This window comes from Ambystoma mexicanum, chromosome 1q (genome assembly GCF_040938575.1).
Source record: "Ambystoma mexicanum isolate Mex_15411 chromosome 1q, UKY_AmexF1_1, whole genome shotgun sequence".
NCBI lineage: Eukaryota > Metazoa > Chordata > Amphibia > Caudata > Ambystomatidae > Ambystoma > Ambystoma mexicanum.
In genome coordinates, this window is record NC_090922.1 from 1,427,652,647 (window position 1) to 1,427,678,896 (window position 26,250).

General features: G+C 42.6%; 1 protein-coding gene across 11 annotated transcripts in view; it reads right to left on the reverse strand.

The window, feature by feature from the left end:
• Window positions 1-26,250, reverse strand: part of LOC138548762 (microtubule-associated serine/threonine-protein kinase 2-like) — a 2,396,492-nt gene that overhangs the window by 235,251 nt on the left and 2,134,991 nt on the right. For all 11 annotated transcript variants that reach the window (XM_069642298.1, XM_069642297.1, XM_069642303.1 and 8 more), the window contains one exon: window positions 15,801-15,933. In XM_069642298.1, coding sequence (XP_069498399.1) covers window positions 15,801-15,933 — 133 coding nt within the window. The remainder of the gene's footprint in view (window positions 1-15,800; window positions 15,934-26,250) is intronic.

Consider the following 26,250-nt stretch of genomic DNA (forward strand, 5'->3'; position numbering starts at 1 on the left):
AACTAACGTCTGTGCCAGTATTTTTGCCAGCCATCTGAAGACATTAAGTGACTTGTTTCTCTCCCCAGTACCATTGGACGATCCATGAGCTGTAAGAAAATGTTCTTCTGGATTCCTGCTTTTAGGGTTTCAAAGTATCCATGTTCATATTCCATGGAGCGTTCCAGAGTCCTTCTATCCAGGTCACTCAGACCTTCAGGTCGTCATTCCTTGGGAAGTCTCTGACTATCGGTCGCATTTTGTATACTTTATCTAGGTGTTGAGAAGGTAAATTGAGGGGTGCATGGGTATGGTAACAATGAGCATCTCTAACGGGCACAGATGCTGGAACTGCTCCCACTGCCAGGTTTCCTAGATGCAATTGTGATTCACTGGTATTTTAAGATGAATTTGACAATCACTTGGGAAAATGGTTTTTAAAGCGCCTCCGATTCACTGCAAATTCCTGAGGGACACACACACCACATTCAACAGAAACTGGGTCTTTATACTGGCACAATTCAAAAGTGATCACGTTTCCCTTGGCCCTGCATGAGAAGGCCACCCAGCACTGTTATTTTACTTTTGGACTTGTAGTTTTTTCCCCTCAAAAGTGAGGAAAACTACACTGCATTATTCATGCATGACCACAGGAAACCTGAGCGCTCTGCAACAGAAGGAGCTGGTGGGTGATGCACGATGACACAGAAGCAAGCAAAATGTGGGCATGGCTGAGGAGAATGCCAGCAGGAATGTATGAGACCTAAGCTACAAGCGTTGAACAAGTGGAAGTCAAATTCCCAATCACCTTGATTTGATTTGAAGCTTTCAGGACTGGAAAAACATTGCCAAAAGCATAAAAATATCAAGTTTCTTTTTAAGATACATCTACACACTATCTACGATTTGACTCTTGGATCCACTGAAAGAATTATGCCTTGTGTTTTGGTGCTCGATTAAGTTCTGGACAGGGTTCAAGTTTGGAGCTATTGATGCAATTGCCTTTGCTGAACAGGAGACTAGCAAAATGACATTCCCTGTACAGATTTCAAGCGTTTCTTACGATGATAGTCATCAAAGGACTCGAAAGAAAGCCAATTAGAAAAGTCTGTTTTTTAGACTAAAGTCTTTCTTTAAAGAACGAAAAAGCGAACAATAGAGTACAATACGAGCAAAGGTTCATATATTTCGCTTTGCTATTGTGGGGTACATTGACCCACTGAGCAGAATTTCCATCCATAACTAAGCTGCGCTTCTGCAGTGAACAGCAAAATGACTACGCTGGCTCCTTGAAGAACCATTGCCCCGCATCAAAACTGCGTTTTGCAGCTGCAAAATGATGGCTGCACCATCACCTACGCCAAACAGCTACTGGGCGAGTAGGAACCGGGAGTACATCGAGAAAGGTGCCAGTGTGTGTTCTTGTGTGCACCAAAAGAAGTGAATTGAAAAGCGGCGCTGCTCTGCGGCTTTCAGAATGTTCCCATTGAAAAGGGAATATTTTACATGAAAAAGGATGCTGCCCTGACACTATTTTCATCTATTCAACATCAAATTGCTTTCATCAATGAGGCCCTGCCATACCCATCCATATCCAGATTGTGCTTTAGCAGATGAAAGCATTATCCCTGCATGACAGGCTGCGTCAGGCCAGAACTGGGAAATAAACAGAAGTTTTATTTTCAGCCGCACGGGAAAATGCTTGTCTTTTGGGTTATAAAATTTCGGAAATCAATGCTTCAAAGAAACCCTAGCTCTATGGGCATATGTCAATTTCAGTGAACCTGTCTCTTGAACAAACTGCTGTATAAAAGAAACTGGCTGGGGCTGCAGAACAATGTCGGAAATTAAGATGGAACCTTTTGAAAGGAACATGCCAGCAGGCTTCATTACGTGTTTCAATGTACTTTTGCAAATAAGAAAAATACCGGTTTTAAAAGTGTATGTTGGAGAAGGCCCTGCCCTGGCCTAGTAATATAAAGGGGTTTGTATCTGGGAAACACATATGGGATGTTTATTCAACAGGCTTGCTTCTGATGCAAAACAAAATAAAATAAAATCAAGAAATAATGGCATTGGCTACACTGGGGAAATCTGCCCAAACAGGTTTTTCTGCCAGGGCGCAAGGGACATTTGGCTGACAGCAGGAGTGGACTAACCCCTGAAAGAAGGAGCCACAATATATTCTAGGACATATGCATGTTAATTGCTACCTTTGGAAAACTTTGATTGGGCCAGAAGGCCACATATCACAGGCTCATCAGACTTTTTTCTGTGTTCCAGGCTGAGACAATAGGTTCTGGGACACCTACCTGTCAAGTGGGGACGTGGCAATACACATTCAATAAAACTGGGAAACCCCCATGGCCATCATGGACTGAGCTGACAGTTGGTGGTAGCTGATAAAATAAATGGGCCCAGTTTAAGAACAAAGGCCAGCCCCATTTGGCTCAAGATATTATTTGATGAATAAACTTTTAAGACTGTTAATTCTATAACCAGACAGCTCAGACATATAAAAGTTGTACAGTTTAAATGTGGTTTCCGTGACTTTCAAACAAGATATCGTGGCTTTCCATAGAATGTATGGGACACAAACGCCAGAAGAATTTGAATCATGGGGAAAGGACATATGTTGGAACGTTAAAAATGAATGGAAAGATGCCTTATGATAATCTATACACATGTCTAAAGTTGTAGAATTTTAGACCGAATATTTCTCACAAGAAAATCGCAAAAAACTATCTGCCTATGTAATTTGTTAAGATGCCACAACTGTAAAAAGGTGCCATTTATGTCAACCTGGATTGCGGCAAATTTAACTGTGGGAGGTTCTGGACATAGTAAACCCACATCATAAGGCTGATGTCATGTCTCTAAGAATCCAACCAGCTGACAGCAAGGCAGTAACAATCACCCGTGACCAATCCAGTTGTCTAGAGGCGCGCCCAGCTAAGCCTGCCCCACCTTATAATCCTGTGTCACCACCATGCCTTATAAATAAGGGAGCCTGACAGAACTCTAGAGACTCTTCTGAATTTTCCATCTTCACTCTGCAAGATTCCAGACCCCACTGGCAGAAAAGATATAGTTGACTCAGGCCTTCGTATCCAGGCAGAACCACCCTTCAGCACTAAAACCCCATAACAAAATCCTGCTAACTTTAGAGAGAAAGGGGAAAGGTGGCTGAGCCCAATTTGGGATTCTCCAGTGCCCCCTGCTTACCCACTCCATCCAGCTGAGGCATCGCTGTGCCATGACCAGACCTTTGCCCAGCTGCCTTTAGCCAGGAGAGCCCTCTTTCCGGTGACCCAAGCCTTTGAGTCCAGCAACCGGATGACTGTTCCTAATCCTAAATCCAAGAGCGGATTGTGAGTATTTCCCCATCCCATAGCAACAAATAGCATACCCCATCTTGACCCCTTTGTCTTGGCCCTATTTTCTAAGTAACCCTATCCTTGCCTTGGTAACTTGTTTAAGGCTGCTAGAATTAATTCTCTGTGCATCTTGACCTTGAGCTCCAAGAGTAAGCGCCACTTTTCTTTTCATTTCTGTGTTGCATAGATAATAATTCCTTAGCAATATTTTGATTAAATTAATTTTCACAAAAGAAAAGGGGTACACTGAGTGAAGGGTTACAACTGCAGGGTGGCGTTCCTCTTTTCTAGCCATTAAATCTAGTGTAAGTGAAACTTGTTTTTTCTTTAAAAAACGATTTGCATTATCGGTATTCCTTGCTATTATGACGGTGCTCTTACTCACGTGAACATTCCTTCCTGTGCACTGCGAGCTTTTCTTCAAAGCAGCATTGTGAGCTTTGCTCTTGCTGCTCGCCGCTTCCTCAAGGGGGCGGAGCTTTGGCAGAACACGTGACCTATCACGTGACAGAACTCGTCTTGAAATTGAGCGCCCAGTCGCCCGAGCGGCGTATTCCTTGCTATTGTGACGGTGCTCTTACTCACGTGAACATTCCTTCTTGTGCACTACGAGCTTTTCTTCAAAACAGCATTGCAAGCTTTGCTCTTGCTGCTCGCCGCTTCCTCAAGGGGGCGGAGCTTTGGCGGAACACGTGACCTATCACGTGACAGAACTCGTCTTGAAATTCAGCGCCCAGCCGCCTGAGCGGCGTATTCCTTGCTATTGTGACAGTGCTCTTACTCACGTGACCATTCCTTCCTGTGCACTACAAGCTTTTCTGTATGTTCTCTAGTTGCGTGTCGGAAGCGGCCACGTTACTCGACACTCTGTGAGAGAGCGAGAGCGAGTAACTGCTGGTGCGGCTTGACGCGCGGTCCGACGCAATCAAACGTGAGAGCGTAGGAGCGGCTGTGAGTGCTGGGACCGCTCCTCTAACGCCGTATAGCTGGAAGCGGCGATCGGCGGTGCTCGCTGGTGTGCGGCGAGACGCAGAACGAAGGACGAGATTGCGCAGACCATCGAGGAGCCGAGGAGAGGCCCTAGTCGGATCATGAGGAGGTAAAGACCCGAGGGTGAGGTGTAAGGCGAGGTGTGAGGCAAGTGCGGTAAAGGGGAGAAATTGCGAGGGCAAGCTGAGAGCTGGGGGATAGTGATCTCCCCCTTGGCCTTGCAACACCTATCCCCTCCAGTAACGCCTATCCCCTCCCGGGTGAGCGAGTGAGCAGGAGGCCTCACCCGGGGAGATGCTGCTGGGCTGACTTGGCAGCCCAAAAGTGAGAAGCGGGTTTAGAGCCAGAAGAACAAAAGCACGCGGAAGTTAGCCGCGCCGTGTACAGCCGTGGAATTTCTTCCCCTGCTGTAATAAGGCGCGGCGCTCCCTGTGGCTTCTTGTAACACTTCTTGAAGTGGGCTTGGAGTGGACCCGGAGACTGCGGGCTGTAGCCTTTGATACGGGCTTGCAATTTTTACCGGAGACTGCGGGCTGTAGCCTCTGATCCGGGCCTACAAGTCTCCTGGGTCATTATACTGGTGGGGGGGGGGGGGGTACCAGTAAAAGGTGGAGAACTCTACATAGTCACCTTACCAGGGCAGCTCTAGAGGTAAACCTTTTCCTGGCCTCTAGTAGCAGCCCTTACTACCTTACCTGCCTAGACTAACCTGCACCTTCGGGAAATAAACTCTCGAAGTGAAGTAGACATGCAGCGGGGAAGAAGAGCACCCCACTCGATTTATAATCTACGTAAAAATAAATCTCAACCCATAAAGGAACCTAAGGAATCCCACAAGAAAGGGGGCAAATCCAAAAAGAATGCCAAATATGCTATCCTAGTGGCGCAAGGGGCTATAACCGAGTTCTTTCCTGTGAACCCTCCCCCGGCTACAAATTCTACTGTAATTGAGGAAACACTGGCACCGATAGAGAGTGGCGGCATTTCTTTAAATACCTCCAATTTTGAAGACATTGACAATAATTCCCTCTTAGACCTTTGTCTAACAATACAGAGAGGGATGCGAACACAAACGCCGCTGAGGTCATCCAGTGGCATAACGCCATTAAAAGAAAACAGCATGAATAGTGTCTCGGGGGTGCATACCGGTGGGGGACGAACCAGATAATGTTATGGAAGAGAATATCGAATCACAGCCAAGCTCATTACAGATAACTGAACTACAATCATCGGAGGCTGCTCTTCAATTTGCCCTCAAAATACTCCTACAAATGTCAGGGCGAATTTTGGCCAATACTAATACCATCACATTGGCTTTAGAGCAAAAGGATCTCCTCCGAGAAGAGGCAGAAATGAATCTATCAGATGCTTTACAGACAGTCGAGGAGATTGAAGAACAGGAAGATGTGGTGGAGGGGGGTGAAGCACAATATGTGCCCAATAGTGATAGCATAATTGAGGAAATCCCTGTGGAGGCTGACGATCCAGAGCATGAGCTAAGCCCCCAGTGCCCTCCTTCACGGAAACAACGAAGAAGGGAAAAAAAGGCACTTAAAAACAAGTCAGCTGCAAAAGGGGCCCAACCACCTATAACAGTGCCCAAACCGGCACCTGAGACCCGCTCAAAAAAGGCTAGGAAAGGACTGGTGAGAGCAGCTCAAAGGGCGGCAAAAAGGCTAAGGGACCATTAATAGACTGGCTGATACCGGAAGAGAAGACAATGGCAATGGACCCAGATGATGATTCAGTTTTGACCTTTGAGCCTGAGTTGGAAACCAGTATACATATGCAGCCGGAGCCTCTCCCTGAAATACGGGCGGTGGAAGAATCTACCGAGCCCTTACCATTGCAGCAGAAGAAGGAAGTGAAGGACATAAATACGACTCATATTTGTTTCATTAAGAATGTGTACCCAAGTGGCAAAAATCCCTGGTTATCACGCTGAGAACTATTAACAAGATTATATCATATACCTCAACTTTGTGTCCTAAAATCTGAGGATTTCTTATTTGTAGAACCCCTGTCGGGCTCCAACCCTAATGTCTCTGCCTTACATTGCATTTTTCCGACTACGGCGCAACTCATCCGAAAATACAAAGAAGATCTGCAGTGGACATTGACATTGATGTGGACCCACTGGAGAAGGTACCCTCGGATCAACCAGAGGACACTATGGTAACAGCTCCCATGGCTAATGTGCAACCACTGATGTTTGTCTTTACTTTCTTGGAACTGCAGAGGCTTTTCCCATCTCTTGAGGTCGGAAGGCTCAGTAAACTTACTGTCCCAACATAGCTGTATATGTCTACAGGAGACATGGTCTCTCGACCCTTTACTGTTAGATGGTTTTGCTATACATCAAGCGTTTGCTAAACGGGGCAGCAAGGGTGTGCGGCGATCCTAATAACTACAGGCTTCTATCCATGCTTGATATTTCAGGTAAACATTTTGCCTCACTATTGCTTTGTGAGATGCAGAAATGGGTAGAAGATGCCAAAATACTCAGCAGATTCCAATGTGGCTTTAGACAGGATTTTTCCACCTCACATAACCTCTTGGTCATGGAAATACTTCGAACACGGGCGCTTAGTAAGGGGCAGCCCCCGTTGTACACTCTTTACATCGATTTCCAGGCCGCATTCAACACCATCCCACGGGAGAGGTTATGGATTAAGCTAGAGAAATTGGGATGTCCCCCTGGGTTATTATACTACCTTAGATTACTCCATCAAAATACTACGGTGCGCCTGAGGTTAGATCAGGACGGAAATATGACCAGAAATGTGTCCCAAGATAGGGGGGTAAAGCAGGGATGTGTCACTCCCCCCTTATTTATAACTTATACGATATTCCTGCAGTATTAGCTGAGGTCGACAATTGCCCTCCTAAAATGGGTGATGCATCGTGTGCTGTATTAGTATATGCGGACGATCTGGTTGTATTTGACAATACCATAGGTGGTTTGAGGCGCTCCTCTACTGCCCCATGGGATTATGCCAGGATAAACGGATTGACCATCAATCTGGACAAAACAAAAGTCCTTAGATTTACGAGAAGAAGAGTTTAGCGAGCAAATTTGATAGTACACCATAATCTTATACCCTATGCTCCATCCTATCGCTATCTTGGAGTCGAAATTGAGCCCCTTGGTGATTACTTATTATGCAGACAGGGTCGCATTACTAGGGCGATGCAAGCGATAGCATTTATTTCTGCCTTTACAAACAAGCAGGGTGGCTTTACCCTCTGGGGAACGCGCCACCTTGATATCCAAGTGTTTGCCCCCATGATTATATATGGCCTGGAGTCATTGCACACATCAGACCTAGCATGGCTGCAAGTGCTGGAGGGCAAGTTCTGGCGACGGATATTGGGGATATTGGGGCTATCCCCTGGGGTACCTATGGCCCTGATTAGACTGGAACTGGGCCTTCCCTCTTTGAAGGCTATGGTATTGAAGAAAAAAGCAGGGTTTTACCTTAAGATGATAGGTGGCACTATGAACCCCTTACTAACTGATACATCAGGAGGTGACCAAAAAATACACTACATCTCCCCTACATAAAGATATGACCACATTTTTGCCAGATATCGGATGGACACATAGAGGGGCTACTATTACCAAGGAAACCCTAAATGCGCTAAAGAAAAAAGTAGACCTCTGGGATTGGCTCGAGAATTTTACACATATAGGCAGTTTGAAGACATATCAATTTGTGAAATATAGATTATTCAATTTTCCTGTGCACTACGAGCTTTTCTTCAAAGCAGCATTGCAAGCTTTGCTCTTGCTGCTCGCCGCTTCCTCAAGGGGGTGGAGCTTTGGAGGAACACGTGACCTATCACGTGACAGAACTCGTCTTGAAATTCAACGCCCAGCCACCCTTGCGGCGTTAAGCCCTGGAAGCAGTAAGGGCTGGAACCACTGTTTTGCTGTTTGGTTGTGACTTGTCCTTGTTCAATGGCCCTGTGAGTACTGCAGTGCAAGGTTTCACGCTCTTGCACCTCCAAATAATACATTAGTAAATAGGATAAGGGGGGAGAGTCAGACTCTGGCCGCTCCTTGAGCTGTCGGGCGTTCCTTACCCTATTACTGGAGTACCATAACAACTCTGCAGACCATTGGTAGACTCTCATTGACTGACCTTTTAAATAGTATTAGCAATTCACATATTTGCTGGTATATTCAGTCTGTTTTCTAAAGAGATTCATATTTATTGTATTTTATGATAGCTTTTCAAATTGTATTTGTTGTGTGATTTTATCTATTTTTGCTAATTCCGGATTTTAGTGTTTTTTATACATTATCTACTATTCGTTCGGTCATTGATTTGATTGTAAAACTCTAAGCATGCCCTCGTTTAAGTCTTACAAGCTTACCACCAATATGCCACCTATTATACCATTGATTCTGGCTCCATTGCCTCAATCTGTTCTTCCTGGCCATCCTAACTCTGCCATACCCCAATCTTTTTTTACAGCTATGTCTGTTACCCGCAGGTCTATTCATGGACAAACTCATTTTCCGTTTAATGCTGTACACGATAATATGAGTTTGGACTCGCCGGTGGTTCCGGCTAACCTATCATTTCATGAGACAAGAACGCTTCACCTATAACTGTAGGAAAAATTAGCACCCCGCCTCGAACCTCATTGAGACAAACTAATAATCGGCCTATTTCTGATTTGACCATGTTGGAATCGACTAAAAATTGTCCCTTAATGTATCATCCAAATTTGTCGATTTCCCCAATTGCTTTTCCCGACCTTTCATCAGATTCTGTTGTTATTTCGATTCATGATAGTACAGGTGATTAACCTGTTAGTTCTGGAGAGCACAATTGTACCCCTAGTGTGTCATCAGTACCTTCTATAACCAGTGACATCCCTACAGGTAATGCTATTCCTATGCTCAAGTCTTTTGCATTACCTACTCCACGGCCCATCAGACCTTATGTTGCTGATGATGCCGTTCATACGTTGCTCATGATCCAACCCGCTCTAACGGCAATTAATACTGCTATCTATAGTTTATGCAAACTATTTGAAACATTGGATGCCAAAGTAACCCAGCAATCCAACAAATTTGAGGAATTAATGAAATGGCTCTCCAAGCAACAACTCAGCAAAGTGTCTCAAAGTACTGAAAAAATTGAAGAATCTGTTCTCATGCTACCTGGTGTTGTGGTCCCACACAATGAAATCCTTTGTTCTGCTCCATCACCAACACCATCTGTAGTACAGATTGTGCCTGCTGTGTTAGCCCCATGTCCACTTTCACTTATATCGGGCATCATAGGTCTTGAGCCTACTCAGTCTCATCCCACGAGTCAACCGGCATTCACAGAACCTATGAGTCAAACAATGGGTAACCAGATTGGGATAACATCGATCCCCCAACCCACATTGAGTAGTAATCAGGGTCTCATTCAGCAGCCTACATTTACAAGTAAAAATCCTAAATGTAGAAAGAATACCAAGAATATTTTGATACCCATCAAAAAAACAAAAAACATGATTGGCGCAAGAACTCAAAAAAGCACCCTGTCCACATTTTTTAAAGCACTTGGTAAATCATCTTCTGCAGGGGACAATAGCCCCACCAGTGTTTTGTCCCCTGTGAGGGATGAACAGTTGATGTCCAGAGAAGCAACTGCACAGTCCTGTCCAAAATTGCCCTTTAGAGCGTCAAAATGCATCCAGTGTCCCTATGTCACCTTTAACTCAATTGGTGAATGCCTTATGTAAATCACACAACTCTTCTGCTCCATTTTTTCCTACAGCCAAGCTTAGTACGTCTGTTCATAGACAGAATCCCATAATTCCTGTGTCTTGTTTATAAACTCGTTTACCATTGCAAGTCCCCCCTGCATCCATTCTATCATCTAAATCGGTCTCCTTTGCCACAAACAACCTCTTCCCTGAATGTCCCAATGCAACAAATCCTCACGGATGAACTCAAAAAAAGAGTTGAGGAATATTTATCGACCAAAACGGTGGATACAGCTGTTCCCTTCAAATCTGTTTCTGCCCCCCATAGTGTTGAACAAAGATGTAACCAACATAAGTTTGGCACACACTCTCAGCCTCTCAGAGTAACTCTTCATGATGCCCCAACTCTTAGACAGAGAGAGAATGTTGATTTCTCTACTGCCTTTAATAATGAGAAATGGACATCAGGTAAAACTGAAAAACGATGGCAATCACGGCACACTCACCCACAAAGGGCTAAATTCCACACTTTAATTCTCAAATGTAGAGAATTTAACCATCCGATATAGGACCTCAATCGAAGGAGTGTCCTAAACATATTTGGGGATATAGAAAAATTATGTAATATTACGACAGATGATATCGATCAAGTAGAATTTCTTACTGATTCACCAGTTACAATAGTACGACTCTGGATCCCATCAGGGATTGTTTTTCAATCAATCTGGCGTAATAAAATGGTTCTTTTTGACATTGGATTCTTATTGGCAGAAGACCCAGAAATTGCTCACACAACTTCCAAAAGATCAATTGCGATACCGAAAATCTATCAAGGTAAACGCAGTGACTCTAGGGAAGCATCGCCATTTGAATCCTCTAGACAATAACCATTAAAAAGTGATAATTCAAGTCAAATAAGTGTTGTAAGTTGGAATACCAGGGGGCATAAGCATTTAACTGTCTCATTTGGTGATAATCTTGCTCATCATCACATCACAGCGTTGCAAGAAATTTGGCTTATAAGACCACCACTATGGGACAATTATGAAATGGCCCTTATTCCAGCCATTCCTACTGGAGGTAGACCCTCCTCAGGCCTCCTTGTGGCAGTCAATATTACAAATGGATTCTCAATTGCTCCATGGGCTTCTGATGGAGCACATATCCAACTAGTTCGAATCTCAAATAATTTGATTTTTGCCTTAGTTAATATCTATCGTAACCCGAATAGCATGTCTGATATCTTTTCCGAGGGCCTCCTTGGCATGTTTCATATTATTCTAATGGATAAAATGATCACCCACACCATTATCCTAGGTGATCTAAATCTTAATTGCTTGAAAGTGGGTCCACAAAGCAAAGGGGTTCGCAAATGGCTATCTATCATGAACAAACTTAACTACCACATGGTTAATGGCTCAGTAAAAGGCAATGTCCCCCCACATTACACCTGGCATCGTGGACAGACAAACAGTGTCATTGACTACATATATGTTGACTCCAACTTAAGTTCATCTACTGAACTCTTCACCGTAAAAGATCATCCAAATAGTGATCACTGCATGCAGATTCTTCAGCTTAAATTGAAACCTCGGTCTTCATGCCGACATCGATATAACATCAAAAACTTGATAGTTAATAACTCTCGTACTCGCTTAAAATGGTCAGCGAGCTCTTTGTACCAATTTGAGCAATTAATTGTGGTTAAATCCTATCATCATGGTGCCAATGAATACACAGATGTGTTACAGACATTTGCTCAAATGGTAGTCATTCCCCAGACCAATGTTGTCAAACACACTCATGTCTTTGATGCTATCATCTCTAAAAAGAAGGCAGAGTTTAGAATGATCAAAAGGCAAATCCTACAGTCCGACTCTGCCAGTAAGTGACAGGCCTTAAAGACAGCTAAATGTCGATATAAGAACTGGCTTTGTGGCCAAAAATCCATACTCTTTCAACATGATAGCGAAGTTATGGCTTATGCCATGCGAAACAAAAACTCAGCGAGCATGTGGTCTCTTTTGAATAACCGCACCTGCCACCAGCAAGCAGATGCACAACTTAACGGCGTCCCTGAGCAAGTGTGGATCAAGCATTTCTCCACCCTATTTGCTGATCCCCAATATGCACATTTCAAGTATACTCTGTTATCTAAAGAATCTTGGAAATTAGAAGCCTCAGAAGAAGTTATTCACGACATCATTAAGAAACTAAGCTCCTCGAGAGCCGAAGGTCCTGATGGCTTATCAAACTATATGTTTAAGACACATTCATCCAGATGGGCTCACATTTTGTCCATGATTTTTCGAGACATCTTGATCACTCACTTCATTCCACCTTCTTGGAAGACATCAATAATAATTCCAGTATTTAAAAAGGGTGACCGAACTGTCCCGGAAAATTATCGAACGATTGCGTTGTTAGACGCCCCTGGTAAAATCTTCACAAAACTGGTCCTTTGCAATTGTAATACCTGGCCAGGAATTAATCAACATCGCGACACAAATCAAACAGGATTCATGGCTGGCATTAATTTGTTGACTTTAAACGCTATAAAAGCCCAATGCCATGAAAAAAAGCAACAAGTCTTTTTTGCTTTTATTGATTTAAATGCCGCTTTTGATTTTGTAAGTCGTTACCTTTTACTACAAAAGCTTGTAAGAGATAACTGCCCAACAACTTTAATTGACATTATTCGTTTATTACACCATGCAACTTCTGTTCAAATACATATTACTTTAGATGGCATTCTAACGGAAAAAATGCTCGTTAGCATCTGCAGTGTTTAATTATTATATCCACGATGTGAAAATCCTGTTAGGTTATGTCACCTCAGACTCTCCAAAATTGAATGGCAAACAAGTACAATCCTTGATGTATGCTGACGACCTTGTTCTAATTTCTAGAACTCAGGTCGGGCTACAACGGTTATTGAGTGCATCTCAAGAATATGTCAAACTTAATGAACTTTCTATACATTTGACTAAATCTCAAATTGTCCAGTATTCTCCTAAACGTGCAAGGCCACTGACATACATGTGGACCATTGGTGCAATTCCTATTAGTGTGGTACCAAACTACTGTTATTTAGGTACCATTTTTGATGGACAGCAAGGAGCACACGGGCAGATCGAGAGAGTGGAGGCCAAGTTGACATTGGCAACTTCCCAGACACGCATTATAACGCATAAATATGGGAAGTTTTCTATTTTACCAGCTTGGCACTTCTGGACCAAAAAAATAGTCCCTATTCTTTTATATGGCCTTGAATCCTTCCCGGTGGCCGCCAAGTTTAAATTCACACATTGGGAAGCAACTTATTGGCGTAGAATTCTCCATCTCCCCCAATGTACTCCAATAGCATGGGTCAGATACAAACTTGGCCTACTATCCTTCAAAGCCCAATATAGTTGGCGTATGTGTGCTCTATTTAGGAAGTCTTTTATGGCACCAAATGACAATACACTGCTCGAAACTCTCTCGCAATATCTTTTCTCAAAGAAACAATCTAAGTTCATCTTGAATTGGCTTGATAACGTATATGTAATACTAGCAACAGCAGAAACCTCCATCAAGTTGTTGGTACATAATCCAGATAAAGCGAAATTTAAAATCTATCAAACGGATTGGATCAAAACCTGTGAATTGTGTCGAACATATCGTGATGGCAATGATGCATGATTTCCCCCAAAAAAACTAAGTATTCCGCCAAAGTATCTTATTCGTGCTCCTTCTCTGCAGTTTCGGAGCGGAATACTCCGTTTTCGATTTAACTTATGGCCAACATGCGATATCAAAGCAAGACGAGGAGCATGTAAACTTGACCAAAATGTATGTCATTTCTGTCAAGATAAAACTAAGGGCGAGACTCTTGCACACTTGTTGACAGAGTGTAGTGTTACCACAGAGTTAACAGCGTTCACCAGAAATTGCCAATATTTGGGAAACATTTCGTAATGTGAATGCTGGGCAGTTTTACTAGGTTGTAACAATTAAGCAGTTCAAATTGCAGCCCTAAACTTTTTAACTAGTCTCAACTTGGAGGAGGATAACCTTGATTAATTTACTTGCATTTATTAAATCATCAATTGTAAATGTACCTATAGATAATCCAGAGTTTCCATTGACTTGACATACTTGGCATGTATTGTAATTTTATTTATTGCAAATCATATTTCAATCCTCATCAATCACATGAAATGGTAGAGAATGAGTTCCTTTTGTTTTCTTTAATGTTTTTTTGAAATGTGTTTAGCTTTGTGGTTTTTTGGCTCTTTGGATTTTCGATTTCATATTTTTTTTGTTTATGTTGTAACTGTTCTAGGTTGTCGTAAATAATTGTCTGTTATGTATGTTTTAATGATTAGTGTTGTTTAATGATTTGTTTCCAAAATGTCTTGATTATTCTGTTATATGTTTTAATCATCCATTTTTGAAAGTTTGATTAAATTCAACCATATCAAATAAATAAAATAATAATAAAATAAAAAGATTTGCTCTTAATTGCTTCATTTTACCAAAACTGAACCTCCTTTCATCTTGCAAATCTCGTTCAGTTCTTCAGCTATAGCCATACTTTCATTTCTATATTTCCCCTGTGATGTGCCTCTATACCCCAGCCCAAAAACCGCATTCCAATTCAGTGCATTTCACACGTTTTTCTTAAAAACCGTTTTGACATTTGAAACTGCAAACTAGAAAAAATTCAACTTTTCCATGTGTGATTTGACTGCACTGTGTTTTCAATTTCAACCTGCTTTGTGAACTGTATGCCTTTTGTAATACCTTACCTTAAAGTTGCTAGTGATACGACACCCCTGAGACTGTGATAAAACATATCCACATCATTATTTAATTACATATATAATTATTTGTTAAAATCAGAGTGTCATTTTAGGCCATTGCTAAGGGTTTAAATCTGTTTTTGCCCCTTATTTTGTGAGGGGAGGTCGGATTTTGCTTCTGTTTGCTGCCTCATATCCCTGACTGGCTACCTGCTGCTTCTTTCTATCCACTCCGAATTCGATTAATTGTGGGTTGAGGGAACATTGCAGGGGGAAACCTTAACTCTGGAGCCATCTATCCTAATTGAAACAGTGCTCCTATTCAATTGGATATGTTCTTGTAGAAGGTTACCCAAGTGTATTTTAGTAGTTTTCACTGTAATCATCACCCAATTGGTGATTGCTGCCCAATATAAAAACTGTATGAATTTCTTTGAAATTAAAATAAATAAATATTGTGTTACCACCCACCGGCCTGGTTCATGGTCCTTTGTGACCCAGGGTAAATGGGGGTTTGAAATGGGTCGGGTATCGGCTCAATTCGAAATAATTGAAAATAAACAAAGTATTCTAATTTAGCACTACATCCGAGGCTAAGGGCAAGAGTCCTGATCCAGTGTGTGACGCCTGGTTAGAATCCTTCACACTATAAATTGGCATTTTAATTCTTCCAATCGTTTGATTACAGTTGGAAATAAATAACTACAGCAAAAGTTTTGAAATGATGGCTAAATGGCACAGTATGTAAGATAGAAAAGGGAAATATTTATGTATAGAAAATTCAAAATCACAGTGCCATGGATGGAATTTGCACAATGGGCTCTCTGACTTGCTTTGCTGGTAGCACGTCATATTCCTTGCATTTACCATCTGTCAACAGGGGTCAAAGTCATTGCAGGGCCTAACTCGGCAGGGGGTAGCCCCACATCAGCATACATACATGTTCACTGCTTACCTGTTTGTCCAGGAACTCCCTTGTGTCTTTCTCAATGTGTCCTTCATAAAGGTTGGTGGTGAGGCTCATGAGTCCAATTTTAGAAAGCCCAAAATCTGTCAGTTTAATGTGACCCATTGAGGTAATCAAAAGGCTGCAAAACACAAAAGACAAAAAATAGCAGTGCTGTTAAACAAGGCTATAAAACAGACGGACCTCTGCACTGAAACAGCTAGCACTAAAATAAATAGAAATACCCTGGTGATATATTAGCAATAGCCCCATGCCCCACACTCTAATATCAGCATTCTACTTGACTCTAGCAAGTCAGGCACACATTAAATGGAAGGTGTTAGGGCTGTGCGGCCCTATATAAGGAATGGACGCACACCAGCGGATGAAACAAACATCCATTTTATTCAAGTACATTAAAGTAACTGAAAGCCCTACGCTCCCTCCTCCTTCCCACATCCCGAACCACGTGACTTCCTCCTAACAGGGCCTGTCTCCGTCTTAAAGAGTCATGGGCCCTCTAACACCACCCATGGACAAATTGCCTTGCTTGGGATCAACATTCTTTAACCAATCTAGTTGGTTTCTTTGCGGACGACTCTGTGTCCCTCGGATAGGGCCTCTGTCGAGACTGTCAGACAGTTCCATCTGCTGTCTACCTGGAGGTTCAGGGGGGCCCACATGCTGTTTCTGGCATCATGATACTCTGGATCCGGTTCGGGAGGTGGAGGCTGTTGTTCTTTTCTAATGGCATGTTTGAACAGTGAGCTGTTTCTGGTTCGCTCTTTTTCAGCGTTCTCGGCAGTTACCATTGCCCCTTTTATGGCAGTGATTTGAAAGGGGTTTGGAGCAAATTGCGTGTCGGTTTTCTTGCTCATGGTTTGTTAAACCCATCCTCCATCTCCTATGTGGAATTCTTTCGGTCGAGCTCCAGTCCTTGCGTCCGGCTCCATTTGTGTCCTCTCCTTCCGCTCAGCGACTCTTCTTATGACCTATTGGTCTGCTTTGGGCTGGTTTGCAGGGTTTCTGACAATTCAGGTGCAGACCTGGTATTTCATCATCAGTTCCGCCGGGGTCTTGTTCATGACCTCATGAGACGTGTTGCGGTAGTCCCTGAGCATTCGGCAGAGTGCTTGGTGGGGATCGGTGCCGAAAACACGTGCTCTTTGTAGGGTTTTCTTGATTGAGGCCATAAATCTTTCTGCCATCCCGTTGGCTCGTGGCCAGCGCAGTGCGATCTTTTGATGGCTGAACCCAATGTGTTTTGCAAAGATTGCAAGCTCATGGCTGCTGAAGGGTGGACCATTGTCTGATTTTATGGTATCTGGGATTCCCAACTCGCTTACAACTTAATTGAAGATGGCTGCTACCTGTGCAAATGCTGTGGACGTTTTCTTCTTTAAGATCGGAAATGTGGAATGTTCGTCGATGAAGAGTAACAGGTAATCGCCGGACTTAAGGGGCCCGTAAAAGTCAACAGCGACCCTTTCCCAGGGGTGATCTGGGATCTGCATCGGCTGGAGTGGGATCGGAGGTTCGGCTCTGGTTGTGCATTGGCAAGCTACACAGTTTCTTACCCACCGGTCTACTAATGCGTCTAAGAACGGGAACCAGGCGTGACATCTGAGTTGTCCTTTGGTAACATTCGCCCCACGATGGCCTTCGTGGGCCGTCTTGATGACCTCAGAGCGAAGGGTAGCCGGAATGACCAATCGGCAACCTCTTAGAAGTATTGTTTTGTCTTCTACGGCTAGCTCCGTGTGCACCTTGGCCAACCTCTCAAGTTCATCTTTGCATGCTCCCGGATGTCTGAGTACAGCTCGGCGATAGTCCATCCATCTGTTCTCGGTAAGGCTAATCACCAAAGCCATGGAGGGGTCAGCTGCAAAGGCCGCCGCCACGGTCTCGAGCGAAATGGCTGGAGTTCACGTGTTGGATGTGATGTAGCTGATATATTCGGTGTCTCCAGGTCTGGGCACGGGTTTGCCTGCTGGGTGTCTCGATAGATAGTTTGCCGGGTTGTTCTCTCCCCTGGGCCGGAGAATGATTTAAAAGTCGTTCTCCTGGAGTCAGATGCCCCACCGCTCAATCCTCGGGGGCATTTTTGTTCTGGGATTCCTACAAAGTGACAACAGAGCCTGGTGGTCCATAATGAGGGTGAACGTCTTGCCTATCACGAAGTTGTGGAAGTGTTTGCACTTCCATACTGCCGCCAAGCTCTCTTTCTCAGCCTGCGAATAAGCAGATTCTGTTGGGGCTAGCGCTCTGCTGACATATGCTACGATGTGTCTCGGGTGAGCGTCTATTCCATTGGTCTGTGCCAATATGGCTCCCAACCCCACTGGGCTTGCATCCGCCACAATCTCTGTGTGCCAGTCTGGGTCAAAGTAGGGGAGTCTTCTGGCTTCTGCCAGCGCATGCTTGATGGTGTCAAATGCTGTTTGGCATTCAGTTGACCACGTGAATGGGACCTTTCTCTGTAGCAGCCGCCATAGTGGCTCTGTGATGGTGGCAAAGTGAGGGATATATCTGGCGCAGTAGCCCGCCATCCCTAAAAACGATCTTGCGTCCGATACCTGGACCGGTTCTTGAAGGTTGAATATGGTGGAGACTTTGTCAGGGTCCGGTGCCATACCTTTGGATGAGAAGATATGCTCAAAGAACTTCAGTTTGGTTTTACTGAAACAGCACTTTTCTATGTTGAGTGTCAGTCCTGCCTCTTGAACGGCAGCACAGGTTGCTGGTAGGGCTGTATCATGCTCTTCCCGTGACTTCCCGAATACGAAAATATCACCAATATAGTTAAGTGTCCCTCTAATCGGCCTGATGACCTGCCTGATGGCTTTGCGGAAAATTACAGCCTCAGACAAAATGCCAAAGTTCAGGAGTTCCATCTGATGGTAACCCTGGCTGTGGTCAAGTTTGGAAAATAGGACAGCTTTGTTAAGTTGGACAATCATGTCCTCAATCCTCAGCCCCCTTCCTTTGGTACGATGACAGGAGGTGAGACCCATGGGTTTGGGCCCGTTGCAGACTCAATGATGCCGTCCTTCAGGAGTTGGTTGAGTTCGTTTGACATGGCTGCTTGCAGGTGAAATCCGACTCTTCTCAGCTGTTGAGGGACAGGGCGAACTGACAGATTGATGTGCAATTTGACAGGGGGACCTTTCATTTTGCCCAGTCCTTTGCATAGGAGCGGGAATGACTCCAGTATTTGGTCTTTTGTGATGGCAGGTATTGTCGACGGACTGTGCTCCATGTTGTAGATCTGGTCTTTCAACTCAGTTATGGGGGCTGTTGAGCGGATGGTGTTGCCTTCCTGAACATGAATTTGATTTGATTGTTTATTTGTATAGCGTTTATTTGTCAATAAGGCCTAAGCACAAGGCCGTCCTGTAGCTTAGGCGGCACCTTCCTTTGGTTGGACTCCGGATCACATGGCTGACTGTTGTTGTTGAAGCTGTGTGTTAGAGAAGCAACCAAAGGACATTTTTGTTTTCCCCTATAGTAGATATTATAACATTTAGAGTGTGAGGCTCAGAATAGGTATTTGGACAGGGGATGGTGAACTTTCATTTGACATCCTGAATGTCTCAATAGCTAGTATTGTTGAGGCTGGGAGACCCCTCATAGAGAAAGGACTAGTGAGGCATTTTTCCCACGCTTTTTATTATTTAAAAACAAGCACTGTGGATCAAGCCAAACTGTGTGTCTCCCTGCTCTGACCCCTCACAATGGTTATAGGTTATGAAGACTTTGCAGTAGTCTTAGTCCATTGGCAGGCACAATGATCCACAGGTAGTACATGTATGTGAGTTAATCACTTGTGTTAGTAACAAAGAGAAGAGAAATTAACGCGTCTGAGATTGGCATCCACTCCAAAACTCTCTATAAATTCCAAGAGATGCAAACCAATTTGGGAAACTCTTCTTGACAATTTGAAATCAGATTGACACAAATCAGTGAATGCTGTACCAACCACACATTACTTTTTTAATTTTATTTTATCGCTGCAAACATACAGCCTTTCAAAAATAAACAAACATCATACAGTAAAAAGGTAAAATAGAATACTATTAGTAGCATCCAAAATCTTAATACATAAAGATTTTTTAAAAAAACAATAAAAGACATTTTTTCACACAAAACTATATCATTTTTTAACAACAAACAGTAACACCCTAAACAATGCTTTAAAATAATATTCAATCAATTTTCTTTCCATACCTCTGACCATTTAATCCATCAGTTTTCCAATATACATCTTTTTCAATGGACATCATACCAGATAAGGCCAGAAGGACTTCTACTACAACACAGATACTTTGTTTTATAATCTGCCCAGAGCACTATTTGACATGCTGTAACATTTTACAAACGATGCTGTCAGTCTGATCTATCAAGCTTAAATATTCAATAAACATTAACATTGCAATAGTCCATTTAGCTGATTGACTAACATGTGTTTAAACAGTTGTCGTCTTAGCCCAACTAGAACCGAGCATTCAGCAATCAGATGTTTTAAAGTCTCCATTTGTGAGGGTACGAGGCAGAATCTACAATGCCCATTCAGTGTGTTTTTCCTCATAAAGCGAACTTCATTCGTGAGACAGATATTACGTCTTATTCTCATATATGCAAACCTATTTTTGGGATCCGGGAACCTGACTAAATATCTTTCCACAACATGAAGTTCTTTAATTGTGAACGCATGATGTTTAAATGCTCTCAAATTCATACAGGATTCTCTGGTTTTGATCCAGTCATTCAGCCACAATTTCTTTTTAGCTCTTTCAGGATTATCGATTAGGAGGTCGCCATCAATACCTGCGCCTCCTCCATCAATGATTTTATTTTTTATTAAAAATTGGTTTAGTTGACAAATCAACTTTTTCAATATTTCACATCAAGGTTACACATTTTTTTTCTTTTCTTTTTACATATTCATATACATTAAGTCATGAGTTCCATTAGAATAAGCTAGCCCATTTGGAGTCACATAGGTCACAAAAGCAGCAGAAATGGCTGATATTTCCAGAGATGTGATATGATAGAATGGTAACACAGCAGTTACATGGTATGGTGGTTGCATTAATTTTCTGCTAAATTCAGAGCATTCAGATATTGCACCGTTGCTATAATTAGTGACACATTTGCTGTGTTGTATATTTCATACCACAATTGTGCTTTGGTGAGAATTACTTTATGTTTAAAGAACTTGAAGAAGTGACTTATCCTTAGATCAAGAAGGAAAGGGCATTCAACGATTAGATGAAGAGGATTCTTCTTTCATGTGGTTTTTACAAAATCTGCAGGTGGTGCTTGACAGTGGGATTTTGGAGTATTGGGCTAGTTTGACCTTTGTTGGAACTAGATCAAATCTGAAGCGCAAGAAAGTATCAGCATATGATCTATCAGGGAAGGATGATATATATTTTGGAATGTCATTCAAAGCTTTAACAATGAAAGGGCCTGCTTTGAAGGCTGAGTATTCAAGACATTTTTCCCTTGTGGTGATCCAATCATATCTAAGGAGTTTAATTTTTGCTTTATCTGGGGAAAGGGCAAGATAACCGAAGGAGATATCTGCTCTGGCAAGAATCTTTTTACATTCCTCTACCCATGAAGAGATCGAGTTGTGGCTTGATGAGTTCATCCAGTCTCTTACAGCCGGGAAAACATTTTTGGCATTATCTAGAGAAAGAAGGGCTTTTCGGTAAAGTGCTTACATTGCCCAAGAGACTGCTACTGATAGAGAAGACAGTCCAAGTTCATGTCGAATTGGGAAACTCTGAGGGACCGGCAGTAGAGCTTTCCAATATAAGCCTTCAATGTAGTCCCAGTTTATTTGTTTGTTCATGATCTTGGTGTGGCTTCCATATGTTATAATGGGGACTGCTTTCTGTAGATAGAACATTCGGGCGGGTATTAAAGAAAATCGACCGTATTTTCTTTGTAAGGCTTTAGCTTGGATCGCTAAGAGTTTCATTCTGTTGGAGATTTCCTCTTTATATGCGGTGTCGGCAGGGCTTGCATTGATGTTGACTCCTAGATATTTATACTGGTATATTGTATCAAGTGGGCAGTTGGATATATGCCACTTGAATTTAATTTTATTTTTTTTGAATGACGGATGGATAGTTAAAATTTTCGTTTTCTTAATGTTAATTTCAAGTTTGTTTATTTCTGCGTATTTTGTTAGTGCACCTAATTTTCTCTGGAGTCCTATATGGGTTTTGTCAAAAAGGACCAGATCATCTGCATATAATATGTAGGGGATTGTTAAGGAACCTATCCGTGGCGAGAATGACCGGACGGTCAGCATTTCTTTAAACAAATCACTATTATAAAAGTTAAAAAGGATTGAAGCAAACGAGCAACCCTGTTTTAGGCCTGTATTCGTTCTTATTGTATCTGACAGGAGCCCATCTGTAGTAAGTTTTACTCTTACGCTCGTGTTCGAGTAGAACAATAAAATTAAGTTAAGAATATGTGTGGGGCAATTGGCAATGCTTAGTTTCTCCCATAGCAAGGTACGAGAGACAGAATCGAAGGCTTGTTTAAAATCAACCAGAGCAAGGTAAATCGGTTGTTTTAGACGGATGGCTTCGGCTTTCAATATGGCAATGATGATTAGATTTAAAGATGTACCTATTCCTGGTACGAAGCCAGATTGGTAGTGATCCATTAGATCCTGTTCGCAGAGCCATTCTGTAAAGTCACGCAACACAAGTCTTGCTAAAATTTTCCCTGGCACAGCTAAGAGTGCAATAGGGCGATGATCTGGTACCGGATTTAAAGATGGGAATTATAATTGCCCTTTGCCATGATGGTGGAAATTTGTTTTGGTTTATAATATTTTTAAAAATCAAAAATAAAACGTCAGCCCATGCTTCTGGGTTTTCTTTTAAAATAGCGTTTGTTATCATGTCCGGTCCTGGAGCATGTGAATTGTTTAGTTTTTTAATTATAATGATTATGTCGAGGCGGTCAAAAGTCAGGGATTTGGTGACAAAACTACTTTGCATTATATTAGGATTGGCTTCTTGCGGATTGAGTAGGAGTTTTTCATAATGTTCTACCCAAGTCCTTTGGTCGATGCAGTTTAATAGGATGGATTTTTCTGCTGTTTTGTCTGATTTGTTTATTGAATCCCATATTTCACCAGCTTTTTTGGATAGAATCACTTTTAGCATAGCTTCTGCATTACTTTGCTTTACGGACGCGGTTATTTGCTTGATTTGATTTCTGTATTTGGTTTTTATTTTCTGTCTTAATGATGTATTATTTAGAACTGCGAATGATCTTAGATCAGACCTTAGTTTTGCTTTGAGGGCAGTTATATCAGGGTTCCATCGGTGTTTATGATTGAAAGACGGCTTGGTGTAAATATTGTTTGATTCATGAATTATTTGAATTAGGTAATTATAGTGGGAGTAGTCAGACAGCTCTTGGTTTTGATGCAACAGTTGTGTTAGATAGTTTATACGCGAAGGAGTCCACTTGCGTCTTGTCCTTGCATTATTAATTGCAAGCGGGACTTTGTAATATTCATTGTTTGGTTTGGGATGAGGTCTCCAAGAGGTAACCGCCAAATTATGATCACTCGCTGAAGTTTCAAGGATTTGAAAATCGATTATTGTTTTCGTTGAGTTATTGGAAATGACAACTTAATCAAGAGTTGATTGATGATTGCCTCTTTTCCAAGTTGGTTGCGGTGGTACATCCATAGGGAATGTGCCATTTAATAATGAGAAATTTCTGATTTTCATTAAGGATAACCATTTGGTCGATCTAGTATTGGTTAGTTTTTCAAAAGGCTGTAATAAGTTCATGTTAAAATCGCCAGCAATTATTGTGTTGGTTATATCGGGTTCAAGAAGGATTTGGTCAAGAATAAGCTCTATTTTTCAGCAAATTGTGAAGCGTTAGCAGAGGCTGGATTCCAATATATGTAATGACCATGGTTTTAGGATAGAAGGGATGGTTTTTATTCTCCGTCGTAATTAAGGCTGGTTGTATGCCTGGGACCGGACTTTTCCATACAGATATGGTAAGTTGAGAATCAATTCTTACTGCTATGAGGAGGCCTGCTGCAGGTCTTCCTTTAGTTGGTTTAGAGGCGTTGATTGCTACAAGTTAGTGATCCGGCCAAAGGGGAGCGGTGGGCATCCATGTTTCTTGTAACAAAATAACATCATAGTTGTTGAGTAGTAAAGATTTGGAGTTCAATAAGTGGGAGAACCCACGAGTATTCCACGAAATAAGGGTGCATTGGTGAAGAGGGGCCCTAGCTTGCTAGTGGTTGTTGTTCTCTGAGGCTCTAGCAGAGGAAACCCATGTCCATTTTGATTGTTGCGGGGTGGGCTGGCTTTTGGAAGTTGGATTGCAATTGCTGCAAGAGGAGATCGAGGTGGATTGCAAGGGGATTTGATTTTTTGAGCTCGGTCAGTTCTGCAAATCAGGGACCGGAGGAACTATTGGTTCAAGAAGAAGGCCTTTTTCAAAAAGTAAATGACGTTGGTCCCAAACGTAATATTTTACAATTAGCGATCGAATTTTAACATCAACAATGTCTTGATGGGCTGGTATGGGGTAGGAGACACCATCAATGTCCTCTGAGTTGATACGTTTTAGCTGGGGCAGTGAGTGTAATATTGTAAGGATGGTGGTCCTATTTGGGAAGGGATCCGAGAATATTCTGTCAATCATGGTAAGCCTAAGAGTGTCATTTGATAGAGCTCTAGGCAGCCATTCATCGTCCTGAGAGGCAACCACATCAGAATGTTTTGAGTCGGAGTGATCACCAGGAGGAGGTACACTGGTAGGATCATCTACATTTGTGGATCCAGTGGAAGGGAACGAAGGAGCTTCATTCGGCGCTCTGCGCTCTTGGGCTCTCATGGGGGAGTCTTTGGGGAAGGGCGCTCCCTTGACCAGTTTTCTTCTTTTTTGTTCAAGGGTCATAAAAGGGTTTGCATCATGATCTAATACAATGCAGAACATTGGATCTCTAGGTAATGATTTGTCTGTTTCATGATGAAGACTTTGGTGAACCGTTTCCATGATAGATACGTTATTTGGATAGACCGATAGATTCATTAGGTCATCATTTGTGTTGTGTAAGGCTTCTACATCACATGGTACGAAAGCAGGCACAATACACGGAAATATAGAAACAGGCTTCTTACCTGCGAGAGACAACACACCATCAGAGGGCTGCTCGGTATTTAAGGAAGACTCTTTTGCATGACGAGCCGGTGACACTTGGGTCACAGTTTCACTTGGCTGCGCATTTTGTTCTGGCAGCAAAGAAATGTTTTCCACAAACTATTTAGCTTTGGAAGCAGGTAGTTTGTTTTTTTTGGACAAAGGTTGATTCTTGTTTTTTTTTTTCGTTTTTGTTTGCGGATTTTCCAGTATCGGGTCTGCGATGTTGTTCAGACTTTGAGATGATGTTGATTTGTTATGTTTTTTGCGTTTTCGTCTCTTGTTCTGTGAGCGATGATTGAAAATCTCAGATTGGACTTTGAGCTAGTGGAAGAGGGGAAGATGATTCAGACTCAAGACATAAGTCCACCACCGGTATCAAGGGTGTCTCTGAAGATTCAGGGGTCTGCAGAGTTGGAGTTTGGGTCACAGACTCCTGGGGCACCTCCGCAGGTGTGATGTCTCTCTCAGAGTAAGAGACTGTACTTGGAGTGTTTAGCTCAGCTTTGACAAATGCTGGAAAGTTTATTGCCATCAAATCAGTTTTGTTAATTAAGTTGTTTAACAAAAGTTCCTGGGTACCTGCCCGGGAGTCTAGAAGTTCAAAAAGTTTGGTGAGTGATAAAATCGAAGTGTTTATAGCCATAAGGGCTGAATCTGTAGAGGAATTTGGAGGAGGAGGGAAACCAAAAGATGTACGTGGGGTTGGTTTAACGAATGATGAGATTTCAGTGTTGCATGATGATACCGACCCCGGAGAAGAGATAATGTCATTTGGGCACCGGTTGGAAACATTTCCGGGGATTTGGAGAGCCTCGAGTCAGCGAGCTCATTCAGAGTGACCTTTTTGGCTGGTATGAGGGAAGTAGCCCCGTTTGCCTCTGGGGGGTGTTGTGTTGAATGTGCAATTGGTTAATTGTCAGGAGTATTCGTAATTGTTTTTTTTCCAGTTTTTTTTATCATGTCTTGCCTTAGCCGCATTCAACCCTGCATTAACAAAGGCAGAGGTATGAGCTCCATAATTAGCCCCACCCACTACCTCTGAATAGAGAGGAGGATGGTAGGGATTTGAGTCGTGATCCGGAATGAGTAGAGATTGTGTAGCAAGGCACGAGGTGAAAAATGCTCGTTCGTCGAAAGTAGGGCGCTGGGTTTGATAGCACTCTTGCATGGTTTTATCAGACATGCAAATTACTGAAGGGAAATCAGTTGTTTTTTCAGATCGAATAGTAGTGGGCTTTGTGAGCAC